Here is an 18,856-nt window from a genome sequence, read left to right as displayed (position 1 = left end):
CACAGAGAAACCCTGCCTCGAAAAACCAAAATAAGTAAGTAAATAAAAATAAAAATAAAATAAAAAGAAAAAGAAAAGAAAAGAAAAAAAGGATTTCAAGGGATGCATCCATGAAGCAGGCTTGGAGATGAGCTATCCTAGAAAAAAAGGGTGAGCAATGACTTTCAGCACTAAGATCCATCCCCAGAGAGGCCCCTCCCCCTTCCTGGTAATCCTACAGACCATGCGATTTAGGGGTTATTGCCCTCCGCCATGCCTGCTGCTCAGCAGTTACTTTGAGTTCCAGTTTGATAAGCTGAAACTTCCTGTGGTGGGAACTTTAGGGAAGAGGAAAGAGCTGGTCCATTCCTGTTTAGGAGGTTTGGGGAGGAGGATGGCTAGAGCTTCGTGTACATGGCATGCCCTGTGGCTCCTGCAATGGATACAACTGTTCTTGGGACCTAGTCCTGCTCCTCCAGCCTGGGCCTTGAACCTGGACCCTGTGACGCTCACCATCTATGCAGGTCCCAATGGCAGCCACTTTGGATTTTCTGTGGACTTTCACAAGGACAACCATGGGAGGTGAGTACCAGGGGAAAAAGGGGTGTTGAGAGAAGAATGCCTCCGATCATTGCCTCTGTGGCCTCTCCTTCCCTAGTTGAGCAAGGTGGAGTCTAGTGTCTGTTTGGGTCCAGCTCCTGTCAGGAATGCTGGGGAGGGACAGGTTCCAGTGAGGGAGCCAAGGAAGGATACCAATGGGGAGATGAACATTGAACAGAAAAGGTCAAAGCTTATGTCTTCTTTGTCCCCAAGGGTCAGTGATATGACTCACTTTACCCTCAGCCAGTCATCCAAAATGGATTGGCCAAGATACAAGTGCCCACCTACTGCGTCTTGCTTTTCTCCATTTTGAACCTCATCTCTTTCCAAATTATAGGTATTTGAAAAGAAGTAATAAATTACTAACAGTCAGCATTGATCAGGCTTTGAGATCAAACTGCTAAGATTCCTGGCTCATCTTCACAGCTGTGTTTAGCCTGAGTGACTTTACTGTGATGGACACTGGAATGCCCAGTGTCAGGGGAATAGTAATGACTGTTCTCAAGGACAGGTGTAAAGAATCATCTCCTCTGCCTAAAAGAGCCATTTCAACAAAAGCCAGGCCCCCTTCCCAAGATGGCTTGCATCCAGTTACTGTCTGTCCATGAAGGAAAGGGATCTGGGGTTGCCTCAACTCTGACAATTCTGTAGCTAGGTGTGGTGGCACATGCTTGTAAACCCAGAGAGGCTGAAGCAGGGCTTTACCACAAGTTAAACATCCAGGGACACATAACAAGAATCTGTCAAGTAAAGAAAGAAAAACTCCTGAGCTGGGTGTGGTGGCGCAGGCCTTTATTCCCCTTTAATGGGAGGCAGAGGCAGGCAGATCCCTGTGAGTTCGAGGCCAACCTCATCTACATAGTGAGTTCCAGGACAGTCGGAGCTATATAGTGAGACCCTGTCTCGAAAAAAACCAAAACCAACCAACCAACCAAATAAACAAAAATCTCCTGTCTTTGGAGCTGTTGAGTGTTCACACAGGGCCTGACACTCAGTTCAACTCCTTTCCCCAAGCATGGGTCCTGTGGGCACAATTTAATAAGCATCCTGTTGTTTATTAACTACACACTTTCACAAAAGCGTATGGCTGAGGACGTACTAAATACCTGTCATACATTTATTGCATCTACTCTTCCAACAACATAATTGCTTGATACTATCCCTACTTTACAAACGGCAGAACTGACTTAAACTTAGGTCTGCTAGGATCCTCAACACTGTCAGCACCACACATCCCCACCTGAGGTTGCAGCATCCTTCACCATTCAAAACAGTTCTACTAAGGGATCCATTAAGTTAGACAAGGCAAACAGTTTGTCTGGTTCTTGTTGGGAGGGAGTGGGGGGGGGACATCAGTGTATGAAGCATAGCAGGTGTTTTCAGTAAGGATTTTGTTGTTGTGGTGGTGGTGGTGGTTGTTTGGTTTTTCGAGACAGGGTTTCTCTGTGTAGCTTTGGTGCCTGTCCTGGATCTCGATCTGTAGATCAGACTGGCCTCGAATCACAGAGATCCGCCAGGCTCTGCCTCCCGAGTGCTGGGATTAAAGTCGTGCCCCACCACCACCCGGCTTCAGTAAGGATTATTAAACCCTTCCTGTCCAAAACAAACCAACTGGTTTAGTCCTAGGTGAATTTCCTAAGAATACAGTTTCAGCTGCCCCTAAAATGAAGAAGTTGGCCTTAATGGGGTAACTGTGAGGAAAGATGGTCCATAGGAGACCTATGCCACACCTCTTTCCTGGTACTGCTGGGGTGGTGGGTGGCAGGCACCGGGCAGGATAGAAAGACCCTGAGCCCTGCTCACCCAGCTTGCCTACACAGCGTGTCCATCGTGGTGGGCGCCCCCAGGGCCCTAAGCGAAAGTCAGGAGGAGACTGGTGGCGTGTTCCTGTGCCCCTGGAAGGCCAGTGGCGGCGAATGCACCTCGCTGTCCTTCGAACTAAGTGAGTCTCCGGCATGGAGGGGAAAGGGGGAGCCAGGTGGAAGTGGATGGTGGGGCTCCAGAAATCCACCCTTTCTGTGTCCTCCAGGGGATGAGACCCGTCACGTAGGCTTGCAGTCTTTCCAAACCTTCAGGACCGGGCAAGGACTTGGGGCATCGGTCGTCAGCTGGAATGACGTCATTGTGGTAGGCACTGTGGACAGGTCACAGGGAGCAAATCCAGGCCAGCGACACGATGGGGGAAGCCCGAATATCGCGCCCTTCCCCATTCTCCTGTGACTCTGCTCTAGGCCTGCGCCCCCTGGCAGCACTGGAATGTCCTAGAAAAGAACGATGAGGCAGAGAAGACGCCAGTGGGTGGCTGCTTCGTGGCTCAGCTACAAAACGGCGGCCGCGCAGAGTACTCGCCCTGTCGCACCAACATCATGAGCTCGGCTTACGCAGAAATTTTTGGTAAGCGCTGTTCCGCCTCTGGCTCCGCCCTCTGATAGCTGCAAACCCCGCCCCGCCACCAACCTCGCGCCCTGAGAGCCCGGCCCTCGGCTACGCCCCGCCCCCTGAGGTCACGCCTCCAGGCCCTCCCGGCACCCGCCCCGCAAAGTTTTGCTTGCCCACGCGGGATTCCTGGCTAAAGCGAGAGCTCCCGGAGCCGACCCTTGGCTGACCCCCCCCACTTGCCTCTTGTAGGCCCAGACAAGCGATACTGTGAGGCCGGCTTCAGTTCTGCGGTGACCCAGGCAAGTCGCAGGCAAGAGCAATAGAGAGCTCGGCCTGGAGGCTGAGGCAGGGGGATCGCGAGTTTGAAGCCAGCCTGAGCTACAAAGTGAGACTCCTCTTAAAAGGAGACGGGGTGGCGGGGAGAATGCGAATGGATGAATATGAGAACATCATGCAGCCCGGCAGGCGATGGTGGCACACACCTTCAGTTCCAGCACTCAGTTTGAGGCCAGTCTGGTCTACAGAGTGGGTTTCAGGACAGCTACGGCTACACAGAGAAACTGTGTCTCGAAAAACAAACAAAACAAAAGACCATCATGCAGGCAAAGTGATTTTGGGTTGTTCCAGAATAGGGGTCTCTCTCACCACCGGGACTTCCCTTTCAGGATGGCGAGCTAGTGCTTGGGGCCCCTGGCGGCTACTATTTTTTAGGTACGTGCCCAGTAATCCAACCCACTCTCATCTTGTGATTTGGGGAGACCCAGGCGTCTGGGGCCCCACACCTCCTGTCCCTGTGCCCTTCCCAGGTCTCCTGGTTCGGGTTCCAATTGCGAATATCATCTCTAGTTACCAACCGGGTACCCTTTTGTGGCATGTTCCCAATCAGCGCTTCACCTTTGACTATGGCAGCTCAGTGTACTTCGACGGCTACCGGGGTAACCTTGGCATCTCCTTTCTAGGCTTCCCAGAACCCAAAAAGTCAGGTCCCACCCCTGTCCGAGGTTTTCTGCCAATCTTAACTAGTCCCCAGCGCAAAAGCACCCCGCCCCCGGTTCCCGCCTCTTCCCCCACACCTGTCCAACTCCCATCCACGTTGGCTCTCCCTTCTCTGCTTGGACTCAAGTAAGACCTCGAGCACGCCTCAGTTTTTCCGCCTGCACAATGCAGTTTGTACTGATAACCTCGGTACTCATGACCCTCCTTCCCTGACCGAGGTCTTCCTCCTTGCTTTAAACGCTAAACTGTGCTGTTTTCAGGGTACTCGGTGGCCGTGGGCGAGTTCGATGGGGATCTGAGCACTACAGGCAAGGAATGCAGTTAGGGGCGGGTGGGGAGCCCTGGGGCAGGATCACCTCCGTACAATTTCTCCTGGGTCCCTGTGTGAGGATAGAGTAAGTGGTTTCTGAGGATCTGATTTGCTGAGCCTTGCTCTTCCCAGAGTACGTATTCGGTGCCCCCACTTGGAGCTGGACCTTGGGAGCGGTGAGTGACGGCTCTCCCACCGCTTGACATTCCGAACGCCCTGATCCTAGAACTTTTGTTTACCCCACACACACACTCGCCAATTCCCTGCCCTTTCTCAATGAGAGTGGGAAGTCACAGAGGGAGCATGAGTGACGCACTTGGGTATGTTTCTCCATGCAGGTGGAAATTCTGGACTCCTACTACCAGAAGCTGCACCGGCTACTTGGAGAGCAGGTGGGAGCAGCGGTGGCCCCATGGGAGTGGCCAAAGTCAGGGAACTAAGACACACCCCTAAAATAGTTCATAGGATCTGAGGGTGATGTCTAACAGAGGATGCTGAGCTCAGAAGCACAGACTAAAATTCTCTTCATCCTGTAGGTGGCTTCGTATTTCGGGCACTCAGTGGCAGTCACTGACGTCAACGGGGACGGGTAAGAAGAGGGAACGCCCCTTACCCAGTTGGGTCCTCAACTGCCAGCAGCAGGAGTTACCCTCATCTTGTCCCAAGGGTAGCCCAGAACTGCCCTCGTTCCTAGTACCTTCCTAGCTCAACGGCACCTAACCTTGCCCATCTGGTCCACAGGAGGCACGACCTGCTGGTGGGGGCTCCATTGTATATGGACCACAGGGCTGATCGCAAGCTGGCCGAGGTGGGCCGTGTGTATTTGTTTCTGCAGCCTCAGGGCCCCTATGTTCTGGGCACACCCACTCTCCTGCTGACTGGCACTCAGCTCTATGGGAGATTTGGATCTGCCATTGCACCCTTGGGTGACCTCAACCGGGATGGCTATAATGGTGAGTGGAAGAGCTGCTGTGTTTGGCCTTAAGAGGGTCAATAGCCCTAACAAAAAGATGAATTTAAGGCAGAGTACACCTGTAATCCCAGTACGAGAGAGGCTGAGATCTTGGGCAGCAGGAGCCAGGAAAAGCTTGACTGCTGATTAGAAAGTGGGTACCAGGGTTCAAGGAATCCAATTAAGGCAGTTTGTCTAGGTCCCAACACGATGACCCTTGCATGTAGATTGGGAGAATGGAGTTAGAGATGCAGTGACGTTGCAGTGTATTTAGGGCTTGGACTATTAAGGCTGGATGGGAAATGGAATATGGAGTCGGGATGAGAAGGGAGTTGAGTGGAAGTGGGGAGCAAGGAGGTCCGTGGTTCACTTCTGGGTTAGCTGGTTTTGAAGGGCTTGGGACTATTGGGTGGAAATATGGTGAGAACTGTGAACTGTCACAATTGACTTTGCACACTTCCGCTCGAGAGGGCTGAGGGTGAGATAGAGACCGGGAAGCGTGCATAGGATCCGGAGCCTGGGAGTTAAGAGGAGGCCCAGTGTAGAAGCCTGGGAAGCGAAAGAGCATTCAGGGAACACCCCGAGAAGGTGGCTCTGGGAAACAGTGTTCAGACAGATGGGAAGGAAATCAGGAGATTGGTGGCCCAAAACTCTGAGAGAATACTTTAAGCAGGAGGGAGGGATGGGCCGAGTGGCCCCCTCACTCCTGAAAGGTACAGTTAGATGGGACCAGGAAAACATCATGGGCTTTAGCAAGGATGAGCTCCTTAGTGGTGGTGTCAAGGACCAACCCAGGCCAGTATGGTGGTGTGTACCAGTAATCCTAGCACCCAGGAAGTGGAGGCAGGAGAGACAGAAGTCCTGCTACCTAAGACCCTCTGCTACCTAAGAGGCTGGAGAGCATCCTGGGATACATAAAACTCTCTGTCAAAAAACAAACAAACAAACAAACAAACAAACAAAAAAACCACTCAATAAGGGCACCTTAGGGCCCAGAAGATCACTGGGGCCAGGTCCAGGGCATGGACAGAGGTAAAGCACTCAGCAGGCAGTACAAACAACTCTCTCATCAATTTGGCTGTGGAAAGGGGAGCCATCATGGACTGAGGATGGGGACCGTGGGAAGATCATTTTAGGAAGAGTGGAAGTGTAATGAATACAAAGGAAAAATAGCCATGTTGGGAACTGGAGGGGGTCAGCCAGATGAGGGTCCCTATGATGCCTGGGGATGCAGACACTCCATCCAGAGGCAGGAGATACCAATTCGAAGGTCCCCTGGAGAAAGCAGGAAGACAGTGGGTCCCTTACCAAAGGAAACGGGGCTGACAGCCTGGCAGAGAGGAGACAGAACCAGGTGCTGTGGGGAAGTCCACAAGATGGTTGAGAGGCCCCAAGGGTCCCAAGGAAGGCTGGGCATTTGGAGGCCACAGTGCCCTTCTGCTCTGTCTCCTGCAACCCTGAGCTGAATTAGCTCCAGATAGAATCTGGCCAGGCGGACCCAAAACTGGCCATGGGACAAGAAGGCTGCAAAAATTAACAGTGAATCAAATGGTCAGTAAATCCATGAAGACCAAGACCAGGACAGAGACGGGGCCCTGGACTCCAGGACACCATTGTGGTCAGAGGCCTCTGTTTGCTTTTTGAGACAAGGTCTCACTGTGTAACCTTGCCTGGCCTGGAAATCTCCATGTAGATCAGGCTGGCCTCAAACTCGCAGAGATCCACCTGCCTCTGTGTCCTGAAGGCTGCGGTTAAACACTTTTGTTTGAATTATGATTATGGTGATCAAGACATACTGTAAACAAAATCAGAAGATGAAGGGAAGACGGTTAAAACACACAGACGTGATCTAAGTTAGTTATATATGAAAAGAGCTCATAAAATCATGAGGCTGCTAGCAGATGTACTCTCAAGGAGGGTCTTAAAGGCACTGGTGTTGATAAACTATGATATGGCTGTGAGTTTGTTTGCTCCCTGAAGGTGAAACAGAGTTACCGTCTGGAAAACAGGTTCCAGCTAGTTTTTATTTATTTTTCAGTTTGGTTTTGTGTTTTGAGACAGGGTCTGACTATGTAGCCCTAGCTGGCCTGGAACTCTGCCTTCAGCTCTGCAGGGCAGGCGAGCAGGAAGGATCCAGGTCTCCCTCTAGTGGGGACAGCCTGGAACTCATTATGTACATCAAGCTGGCCTTGAACTCAGAGAGATCTGCCTACCTCTGCCTCGTGAATGTTGATATTAAAAGTGTGCACTAGCATACCAGGCCTACTTTTTTTTTTTCCTTCCATTACTGGGAATTAAATCTAGGACCTCACACAAACTAAGAAGTTTGCTGGCCTGGTCTGGGCTCAGTTATTTAATCTTCTTCTAAAATGGGAATTAAGAGCAGGGTTGTGGCTGAGCTAATAGCTTGCCTAACATGCATAAGCATAAACCAGGTGTGGTGGCGCCGGTACCAGTCCTCCCAGCACAGAAGAGGTGGAGGCACGAGGGGCAGAAGTTCAAGGTCATCCTCAGCTACATGAATAATTAGAGGCCAGTTTGTGACACATACCACCCTGTCTCACGGGCATATTATTGAACACCTTTAATCCCAGCACAGGGAGGCAGAGGCAGGCAGATCTCTGTGAGTTTAAGGCCAGCCTGGTCTTCATAGCAAGTTCCAGAACAGCCAGGGATACACAGAGAGACCCTATCTCAGAAAAACCAACCAACCAAACAAACAAACAAAAAACCAAACCTGTCTCAAAGTAACAATACTACTCCTAATTGTCAGGAGTAAATGGAGTCTTAGTGCGTTTCCTTGATGTGGGGACAGTGAGGAGTGTTGGAGCTTTAATACCAATTGTTAATACTTGACTGATCTCTCTCCTGCCTCCTCCATACAGACTATGTACCCTTCTGGTCTCCCAGGGCCTCCCTAGAGAAGACTCAAGAGAGATTGGCAGCATCCCCTGGGGAGACCCGATCACAAACAGCCACACTCTTTCTCTCCTTCCAGATGTTGCTGTGGCTGCCCCCTATGGGGGTCCCAGTGGTCAGGGCCAAGTGCTGGTGTTCCTGGGTCAGAGCGAGGGGCTGAGTCCACGCCCCTCCCAGGTCCTGGACAGCCCCTTCCCCACAGGCTCGGGCTTTGGTTTCTCCCTCCGTGGCGCCGTAGACATCGATGACAATGGATACCCAGGTGCCTGTGCTTTGCATCCAGGCAGTCAGGACAGGCCTCTGAGCACTTGCTGGGAATGCAGAGAGACCAACAGCTGGAGCTTCATGTCTCACCTGGCACCAGCTGTGGGCTCTAACTTGTCTGTGTGGCTGGGATGCTGGGGTTCGGGGGCAGAACCTCGGGGGCGGGCAGGGGGGGGGACGGTGATGGTGTGGAGAACTTTTTGGAAGATAAAGACTCGCTCTATGCCGGCTCTAATGGCCACTTCTAACCCTTCTCCCTGTGTCTATAGACCTGATTGTGGGAGCCTATGGGGCTAGCAAAGTTGCCGTGTACAGGTGAGCACTGGCTGGGGGGAAGGACCACATCATCAGAGGAGGCTGGGTCAGGAGGGACACACTGGTGAGCCTCCTCTGATCCCATCAGAGCTCAGGCTGTGGTGATGGCCACTGTCCAGCTGCTGGTTCAAGACTCCCTGAATCCCACCGTGAAGAACTGCGTCCTGGAACAGACCCAGACGCCAGTCAGCTGGTGAGGAGGAGGAAGTCACAGACTTGGCAGGGTTTGGGACCTCAGAGAGGCCCCACCCCCCAAACCCGCCCTCATCTTTACAGCTTCAACATCCAGATGTGTGTGGGCGCCACCGGGCACAACATTCCTCAGAAGCTGCGTGAGTGGCCCGGAGGGAGGGTTGGAGGAAGGAAGGTCTGGCTGTCCCCACTAGAGGGAGACCTGGATCCTTCCTGCTCGCCTGCCCTGCAGAGCTGAATGCAGAGTTGCAGCTGGACCTGAAGAAGCCCCGCCAGGCCCGCCGAGTGCTGCTGCTGGCCTCTCAGCAGGCCAGCCTCACCCTGAGTCTGGACCTGGGTGGAAAAAACAGAACTATCTGCCACACCACCATGGCCTTCCTTCGAGTATGCTCAGGCTAGAACGGGCGGAGCTGGATGTGCAGGGTTCTCCCCGCCAGGCCGTTCAAACAGTCCTAGGACTCAAGCAAAGGGTGTGGGTGGGCGCAGGAGCAGGCTAGCCTGACTCTTGCCCTCTGCTAGGATGAGGCCGACTTCCGGGACAAGCTGAGCCCCATTGTGCTGAGCCTCAACGTGTCGCTGCCCCCGGGAGAGACTGGAGGAGCCTCTGCTGTGGTGTTGCATGGAGAGACCTATGTCCAGGAGCAGGTGGGGTCAGTGGGACAAGCAAGAACTGGGCAAGATCCCTGGTAGGGTGATTAAGATTGGGGAAGAGGCCGGGTGGTGGTGGCGCACACCTTTAATCCCAGCACTTGGGAGGCAGAGCCAGGCGGATCTCTGTGAGTTCGAGGCCAGCCTGGGCTACCAAGTGAGTTCCAGGAGAGGCGCAAAGCTACACAGAGAAACCCTGTCTCGAAAAACCAAAAAAAAAAAAAAAAAAAAAAAAAAAAGATTGGGGAAGAGGTTGTAACCATGAATCCCAAACCTTGAAGTCACCCCCAAATCCTGACGTAATTCTCCGAGTCTCAGTGACCCCCCCAACATTGTCGTAGATTGGTAAACCCTGCTATCCCAGAACTTGGGCATCGTCCCAAACCTTTATACACACTCCATCCCATGCTCCCTAAAGTCTGAAGGGACCCCTGGAGCCACTGTTGTTCTGAGCTCTGAGGTGACCCCTAAACCCACAAGCCCTCAGCTTGCCCACACATCCTATTGTGTCTCCTAGACCCGGATCATCCTGGACTGTGGGGAAGACGACCTGTGTGTGCCGCAGCTCCAGCTCACAGCCACTGTGTGAGAGGGTCTCCCACTCTACCCACCCTGTCCCTCCATGCCCCAGGAGACCCACGCCTTACCTGAGTCCCCTCTCCCCCTCCTGGCCTCTAGTCCTAAACCAAGCACTCCCTCCACACACAGGGGGAACTCCCCACTTCTGATTGGTGCTGAGAATGTGTTGGAGCTGAAGATTGATGCAGCCAATGAGGGTGAGGGAGCCTATGAGGCAGAGCTGGCTGTGCACTTACCTCCGGGTGCCCACTACATGCGGGCTTTCAGCAACATTGAGGTGAGGTGCTACCCCGGGCATAGCCAGCGGGCAGCAGGCGTGAGAGCCTTGACTCTGACCTCCCACCCAAATCTTCACTGTTCCTATGCTCTACTATAAAGATGTTTTCAGCTTTTAGATGCAATGCCTGTAGGTGTGACGTGCATATGACAAATGCTGGCTAATGGTACAAATTCGGAGAACCCTGTTACAAAACCACCAAAAGGCTCAGGAAGCCAGTGTTAATTAGAACCCCTTTAACATCTACTGGGGAGCTGGGGTGATGGCTCAGTTGGGAAGGTTCCAGCCACCCAAGCAGAGAACCTGGGTTTGGATTCCCATGGGAAAGTCAGGTATGGCAGTGTGATCCTGGAACCCTAGTGCTGGGGATTTAATGATGGGTGGTGCTCATTGGCCAGGCAGGCTAGCCACATCCCTGAGACCCTGTCTCAATAAATAAACATAGAGAACTACTGGGGAAAAATACCAATATCAAACTCTGGTTTCCTCATACACACACACACACACATACATACACACACACACACACACACACACACACACACACACACACACACACTTGCTGACTTAGTCTTTTCCCATAATATTGGCAGGCACTTACACAGGAATTGTTAAAACTAAGTTAAATTCAATGTTTGTGCATGCATGTGTGTGCACAGTGTGCAAGCGTGTATGTGATGTGTGTGCACATGCCTGTGGAAGCCAGAGGCCGGCCTTACGTGTCATTCACTTTGTTTTTGTTTGTTTGCTTGCTCGTTTTTTGAGACAAGTCTCTCACTGTCTGAACCCGAAACTCCCAGATTCAGCTAGACTGGTTGGTCAGGAGCCCAGGGAACCTCCTCTCTCCACCTCCCTGGCGCGGAGATGACAGGCATGTGCCCCCACACCCGCTTTTCCTGTGGCTTCTGGGGACCAGACTCAGGTCCGATTTCTCACGCAGCAGGTACTTACCCACTGAGCCAGCTCCCCAGCCCGCTGTTTTCATCTTCTGAGAAAGAGTCTCACTCTGAAGCCATACTGGCCTGGAACTCACTAGTTAGTCCAGGACAGCCTTGAACTCTTGATACTTCTGCCTCGGCCTCCCAAGTATTGGAATTGTAGGCATGAGCCACCACACTCAAGTATGTATAATGTATATGTGTGTGTGTATACTATGTATGTATATATACATATACACTTATATATATATATATATACACACACACACATTATGTTCAGTGTGTGTGTGTGTGTGTGTGTGTGTGTGTGTGTGTGTGTGTGTGTATGCATGCTTTCACCACAGTGAGCATGTAGAGGGGTCAGAGGACAACTCATGGGAGTTAGTTGTCTTCTTCTATCATGCAGGTTCCAGGAATTGAACTGAGGTTGTCAGGTTTGGTGGCAAGCCCCTTTAACCAACTGAGCCATCTTGACAGCCCTGAACAGATTTTTGTTTGATTTGGTTTATTTTGAGACAGGGTTCTCTCTGTGTAGCTCTGGCTGTCCTGGAACTTGTGCTGTAGACCAGGCTAGCCTCGAGCTCAAGAGATCCACCTGCCTCTGCCTCCCAAGTGGTAATGAAAGGCTGTGTGTCGCCATGCCTGGTTTTATTTTGTTAATGTCATTTATAGCAGACATATTGGACACCCCACCCCCACTGCTACTCTTTTCCAACTGTCTGTGAATCTCTTCCCCAGGGCTTTGAGAGGCTCACCTGCACCCAGAAGAAGGAGAATGAAACCAGGGTGACACTGTGTGAGCTGGGCAACCCCATGAAGACGGACACCCGGGTAAGGCCTCCATGATGTGGGCCTGGGGACAGCCTGGTGTGTGTGGGGGGCTCTCAGGTGGGAGTCGGGAGGTCTTCCAACTCTAGCTACATCTTAGGGTAGGTGGGTTCCTGGGGGTATGGAGGGGGGATAACAATGGTGGCTGTGGCGGGGGAGTCCTGGACCCAGAGTGCACACTGGGGTAGTGACTTCAGTGCTTCCCTCTTCCAGATAGGAATCACCATGTTGGTGAGTGTGGAGAACCTGGAAGAGGCTGGACAGTATGTGTCCTTCCAGCTCCAGATCAGGAGGTACTGAGCTGGGCAGCATGGCTGTCCACCACCCTTCCAGCTGACCCTCGTGCGGAAACCCTTCCGAACGGAAAGACCTTCCCAAGTCTGTCCCCTTTCTTCCTCCGTGACTTGTTTCTGAGTCTCGGGGTCCTAGAGGACATTCTTTTTTTTTTTTTTTTTTTTTTTTTTTTTTTTTTTTTTTTTTTTTTTTGGTTTTTCGAGACAGGGTTTCTCTGTGTAGCTTTGCACCTTTCCTGGAACTCACTTGGTAGCCCAGGCTGGCCTCAAACTCACAGAGATCCACCTGCCTCTGCCTCCCGAGTGCTGGGATTAAAGGCATGTGCCACCACCGCCCGGCTCCTAGAGGACATTCTTTCTCCATCTAACTTCAGTATAGCGTGCTGTTGGGGATGGAATTAACTCCCCCTGAGCTGTCTAAAATTCTGGATCCACTTCAAAGGGCTGGTGTCCCTCAATTTCTTCTTCTCCCCTTCTCCCCTCCAGCAAGAACAGCCAGAATCCAAACAGTCAGGCTCTGCTGCTGCCTGTGGCAGTCCAAGCAGAGGCCACCGTGGAGCTTCGAGGGTGAGAGACCATGCATGGGAAGGGGACAGGGCACAGGGGGCGATATTGCTCCCGGGAGGAGGTGGGGTGTAGTTTATGGGTACAGTTCATGATTAGCACATGGAAGACCCTGGGTCCCATCCCCAGTATCTTGTAAAACAAAAGGGTAAAGTTTGAGGGGTCCTGGAGGATCACCCCACTCTGGGGTCTTGGGCACTTGCAGGAATTCCATCCCTGCCTCCCTGGTGGTGGCAGCAGAAGAAGGTGAGAGGGAGCAGGACGGCTTGGACAGCTGGATCCCCAGGGTGGAACACACCTATGAGGTAAGGAGGAGCCTCTGGGTAAGAGTGGGGTGAGGGAGGTCCTGGGAGCTGCAGGCTGGCCTTGAGCCACAGCACCCCACTGTCTCCACACCCCTCAGCTCCACAACAACGGCCCCAGCGCCGTGAGTGGCCTCCGACTTGCCATCCACTTTCCCAGCCAGTCCCAGTCCTCGGACCTGCTCTACATCCTGGATGTGCAGACCCAAGGTGGTCTCCTTTGCTCCTCACAGCCGACCCCTAAGCCCCTTAAGGTGAGGCTCTGGGCGAGGGAAGGAGCCGTGAGGGGGACAGATCAACAGCCAGAGCAGGGTCTGGGTGTGGATGCAGACCCTGGAAGCGAATTCACTGCGCCCCTGTCCCCCCAGCTGGACTGGACGCTACGCACTCCCAGCCCTTCCCCGATTCGCCCGGTCCATCACAAGCGCGAGCGCAGACAGGCGTTCCTGCAGGGACCCAAGCCGCTGGGGCAGCAGGACCCAGTTCTGGTGGTGAGAAGACTCAGCGGGCACCGGCTGAGGCCCTCAGGATCCAGAGGAGATGGGAGGCAGGGGGAGTGGTGCGGGGGTGATGCTGGACTGGCGCTTGGCAGAATGGGCTAGGGGACACGTGGGTGTTTGTTTTTTAAGTTTTCTTCTAAAGAAAAGCCAAAGCAAGCCGGGCCTGGTGCATGCTTTTAATCCCAGCAGAGGCAGGCGGATCTCTTTGAGTTCGAGGCCAGCCTGGTCTACAGAGCGAGTTCCAAGACAGCCAAGGATGTTACACAGAGAAACCCTGTCTCGGGGGGAAAAAAAAATGCCAAAGCAATATCACAAAAGTACTGAATACTGCAGGCTATGGGTGACCCCTGCCTTCGGGCCTCGTCTAAGTATCCCTGGGAATGTTGAGCAAACAGTATGTAGGGAAACTATCTGAAGCTCGGCCGGAGACTGGCGCTCCCTGACCCTCCTGGTTCTGTGTGTTGAGTCCTTGATTGATGGCGGATGATTGACAGGAGGGCCTGGGGACTTACCACCCGTCTCCCTCAGAGCTGCAACGACTCAGCGCCCTGTACGGTGGTGGAATGTGAGCTGCGGGAGATGGTGCGCGGGCAACGAGCCATGGTCACAGTGCGGGCTATGCTGGGGCTGCCTAGCCTCCGCCAGGTGGGGGCTGGACGCCGGCGGCCGGGGCCCGTGGGGCGGGGCAGGAGTTTGCCCTGGGCTTCAGCAGGTTCACACTGGCCTTTCTCCCCCGGGCGGGGCGGGGCGGGGCAAAACCCAGGCAACTCAGAAGCTGGGAGTCCCGGGCTTGGATTGCTGCCACCTCCTGGACTGGAGTGGCTGCGGTAAGCGTCTGTCACCCCGCCCCCGACAGAGGCCGCTGGAGCAGTTTGTGCTGCAGTCGCATGCCTGGTTCAACGTCTCCTCCCTACCCTACTCGGTGCCGGTGCTCAGCTTGCCCAGCGGACAAGCTCTGGTGAGCAGCCCTAGATCTCTCGCTGTCCGCTACCAGCCAGCGTGGGGCGAGGCCTCTCCAGGGCTGAGGGGCGGGAAGTCTGTCTGAGGTTGAGGGGCGGGCTCTCAGCAGGACTGAAGTATGGTTACTAGGAGATGGCTTGGCTGGGCATCCTCCTCTCTGGTCACAGCCCCCCTGAAGTGACATCCAGTTTGCTCTCAGGTGCAGACACTGCTGCTTCGGGCCTTGGAGGACAGGGCCATTCCTATCTGGTGGGTGCTGGTGGGAGTCCTGGGCGGTCTGCTGCTGCTCACCCTGCTGGTTTTGGCCATGTGGAAGGTGAGGCTGGAATCGGGGCTCAGCGTTCCTAGGTGGTCACAAGCTAGGAGACCAGGGATACGGGACCTGTCTCATCTACATGTCCTTTATTAGAATGTCACTTTTCTGAGGACTTGTGCTGGGCACGTACCATCCCTCCCATCCCCACGAGCAGGACCCCTGAAATCCTCAGGTCTGCAGACCCCTCCCCCACTGTCAGGGAGTTAAAGGAAACTGAGACCTGCCCTCAGAATCAGAACTCCCTGACTGCTATGGGCGGGGCTCCTAGCTGGGTTTCTGTTGCAGTGATAACAATACCATGATCAGTAGAAACTTGGGGAGGAAAGGGTTTATTCATCGGACACTTCACAGTCAGCGACAGAAGCCGAGGCAGGAACTGAAGTCGAAACCTTGTAGGACAGATGCTTAAAGGCTTACTTCCTTACCTACCTTTCTTGGCCCAACTGCCCAGGCATGGCACCACCCACAGATGGCTGGGTCCCCTACATCAATTAGCAATTAAGAAAATGTCTCACAGGGGCTGTAAGGATGAGTGGGCTAAGAGTACTGGCTTCTCTTCCAGAGGACCAATGTGCGGTTCCAGCACGCACATGGCCACAACCCTGTTTAACTCCAGTGCCAGGGGATCTCACAGTTTCTTCATGTTTCTTTAGTGCCAGGCATGCATGTAGTGCACAGACACATGTGCAGGCAAAATCAAAATGCCCATACACATAAAATAAAAATAATTAAATTTTTATTTTTATTTATTTTTTATTTCTTTTTTAAATTACACTCATGATATTCATTAATTACACTCATGATATTACATCTGTGGTATTCATTGATTACATTCACAGTATTCATTCAATAACTATATTTATGATATTCATTAATTACATTAATTGTATTGATTTATTACATTCATGATATTATGCCCTGATACTACAGTCCATTTGTGGGGCTTTTCCATCACACAAAACAGAGATTCTGTACTTAGGAAATCATTGTTCTATATTCCTTTCTTCTCCATCTTGAGAATTAACTTTTTAAAAAGGAAAATGCTTCAAAGACATGGCTACAGGCCAGTCTGACCTGGGTAATTTGTTTGTTTGCTTTTTGAGGCGGGATTTCTCTGTGTAGTCCTGGGTGTTCTTTTTTTTTTTTTTTTTTTTTTTTGGTTTTTCGAGACAGGGTTTCTCTGTGTAGCTTTGCGCCTTTCCTGGAACTCACTTGGTAGCCCAGGCTGGCCTCGAACTCACAGAGATCTGCCTGGCTCTGCCTCCCGAGTGCTGGATTTAAAGGTGCGCGCCACCACCGCCCGGCTCCTGGGTGTTCTAGCTCTGTAGACTAGGCTAGCCTCAGACTTAGAGGTCGGCCTGCCTCTGCCTGCAGAGAGCTGGGTTTAAAGGCGTGCGCCACCAGGCCCTGCTGACCTGGGAAATTTTTCAATTAAGGAGATCTTATCTCAAAAACAAAAACAAAACAAAACAACAACAACAACAACAAAACAGAGGCTGCTGAGACAGCTCAGGGGATGAAGGTACTTGCCAACAAGCCTAATGACCCAAGTTCTAACCCTGGGATCCGTATAGCAGAAGGAGAGAACCGTTGACCCCCAAAGATACACACACATCAATAAATAAAATGTGATTTTTTTTTTAATTTATGGGGGAAACATCTCCCAATTAAAAAAATCCCCATTCTCATGCTGGGGCTGCAGCTCCACTGCACGGGTTTTGAGGCAGCTGGGTTTCTAGCAGATGTGTCCTCAGTGGTTGTCTGGGGTGTGTAGCCAGTCTCTGTGCCTGACTCCAGCTCCTGTGCCCCTCCCCTCCAGGCTGGCTTCTTCAAGCGGAATCGACCACCTCTGGAGGAAGATGACCAGGAGTGAGGACACCAGTGCTCAGTCATGGGAGGAAGCTGGGTGCCTGCTTCACCCCCTGTTTCCAACCGCTTGGCCCTGCTCAGAACTCCATGGGTTCAAACTCTTCCGTGGGGTCTTCCCTTCCCAGCAGAGCGGGCACATCCCCTTTCCTACTGCCTAATAAAGAGGTTGATATCAGTAGCCACCATGCTGCCTTGGATCTGAGGAGAAAGTGGGGAGTGAAGGGATGTCTGTGGGGACTGAGAGTTGGAGCAGAATGAGTCTCTACCAACAAGGTAGCAAATGGAATAGAGAGTAGGGTAGCAGGTGGAGGGAGCGGGAAGGAATGAAGGAAGAGCCTCCCATGAGACTCAGTGCGTAGGAGCACCACAGAAGAAAGGCTGGGTTCCTGGTAGGCAGTTTTGTATCTCTTTCATTTTGTTTTGAGACAGAATCTCACTATGTAGCCCTGGCTGGTCTGGAGCTCACTGTGTAGACCAGGTTGGCCTCAAACCCGAAGAGATCAATCTATTTCAACTTCCCAGGTGTTGGAATTAAAGGCCTGAGCCATCATGCCTGGCTCCCTGGTGGGCAGCTGTACGCTGTGTGTTTTGCATAACTTTGGAGGAACAAACCTCAAAATAGTCCAAGACTTGGGACATGGCATTGCTGTCTTCCTTCCCTTCCCCCAACAAAGACCTTTAAAGTGATGTTCTGGAGGAAGAGGGGCAGCAGAGAGCTGGCTGAGCTCAGCTTGAGGAGAGCAGTGTCTCACCAGGGGGGACAGCAGATGTTGTCCCCTGCAGTCATCCTGATGCCATTCCTTCTGAAGAAACAGGTCTTCTGCTAGGAAAGGGGATGAAGAGTAGAAGGCACCTGTGGGGACTGGAGTTGGGGGACAGAGGTCAGGCTATCCTCTAGGGGTTTGTTGATTCACATATTCCAGAAATGTTTTGGGTTTTTTGCTTTGTTTTGTTTTTCGAGACAGAGTTTCTCTGTGGTAGCTCTGGCTGTCCTGGAACTCGCTCTGTAGACCAGGCTGGCCTCGAACTCACAGAGATCCGCCTGGCTCTGCCTCCCTAGTGCTAGGATTAAAGGCATGCACCACTGCCTGGCCAGAAATGGTTTCTGAGCAAATAACAGAACTATTCCAAAGTGGGCTGAGGGCTGAGCAGTAAACAAAGCTAGCCTCTATCCCATGGGACTTACATTCAAGAAGATGAATGAAATAAACCAAGAAATAAAAGAGTAGTCGTTGATGTCCACGGCTGTGAATGAAAATAGGAGGAAGGGGCCGGGCTTGTAATCCCAGCTATTCTGGAGGTAGAGACAGGAGGATCGCAAGTTCACACCTGCCTGGGCAACTTATTTTGAGATGATGTCTCAAAAAGTAATAGTAGTTGGGTGGTGGTGGTGCACGCCTTTAATCCCAGCACTCAGGAGGCAGAGGCAAGTGGGTCTCTGTGAGTTCGAGGCCAGCCTGGTCTACAGAATGAGTTCCAGGACAGGCACCAAAACTACACAGAGAAAAACCCTGTCTGGAAAAACAAAAACAAAATAAGTAATAATAATATTATTATATATAATTAAATATCTATTATTATCATCATCATCATCATCATCATCATCATCATATGGCTAGAGATGCAGCTCTGTGCGCAAGGTGTTTACCTAGCATACAAGAAGCCCTGGTCATGTTCAGTCCATGGCCCTGTGTATAGCAAGAGCAGTAGCACATGCATGGTATACCAGAACTCATGAGGTGGAGACAGGAGGATCGGAAGTGTGAGGTCATCTTCAACTACATGGTGGGTTTGAGAGTTTGAGGCCAGCCTGGGTTACGTTAGACTCTGTCTCAAAAGAGAGGCTTTAGTGTTTGCCTTTTCACGGTGTACTACC

General features: G+C 52.1%; 1 protein-coding gene across 1 annotated transcript; it reads left to right on the top strand.

The window, feature by feature from the left end:
• Nucleotides 1-223: 223 nt before the first annotated feature.
• Nucleotides 224-17,158, top strand: Itga2b (integrin subunit alpha 2b). Its single transcript, XM_059270731.1, has 31 exons — nt 224-359; nt 459-561; nt 2,400-2,521; nt 2,609-2,706; nt 2,811-2,973; nt 3,208-3,257; nt 3,624-3,669; nt 3,765-3,893; nt 4,215-4,262; nt 4,397-4,440; nt 4,603-4,656; nt 4,801-4,853; nt 5,006-5,217; nt 8,215-8,397; nt 8,669-8,714; nt 8,803-8,907; nt 8,991-9,046; nt 9,139-9,290; nt 9,426-9,551; nt 10,072-10,139; nt 10,263-10,410; nt 12,087-12,179; nt 12,390-12,469; nt 12,956-13,036; nt 13,239-13,338; nt 13,437-13,589; nt 13,704-13,826; nt 14,364-14,480; nt 14,692-14,793; nt 14,995-15,111; nt 16,931-17,158. The coding sequence occupies exons 1-31, from the start codon at nt 224-226 to the stop codon at nt 16,982-16,984; spliced, it is 3,162 nt and encodes a 1,053-aa protein (XP_059126714.1). The 3' UTR covers nt 16,985-17,158.
• The last annotated feature ends 1,698 nt before the right edge of the window (nt 17,159-18,856 follow it).

The sequence above is a fragment of the Peromyscus eremicus genome, chromosome 8a (genome assembly GCF_949786415.1).
Source record: "Peromyscus eremicus chromosome 8a, PerEre_H2_v1, whole genome shotgun sequence".
Taxonomy (NCBI): Eukaryota; Metazoa; Chordata; class Mammalia; order Rodentia; family Cricetidae; genus Peromyscus; species Peromyscus eremicus.
The sequence above is the reverse complement of the archived record's forward strand: the minus strand, read 5'-3'. Positions and strand labels throughout refer to the sequence as shown.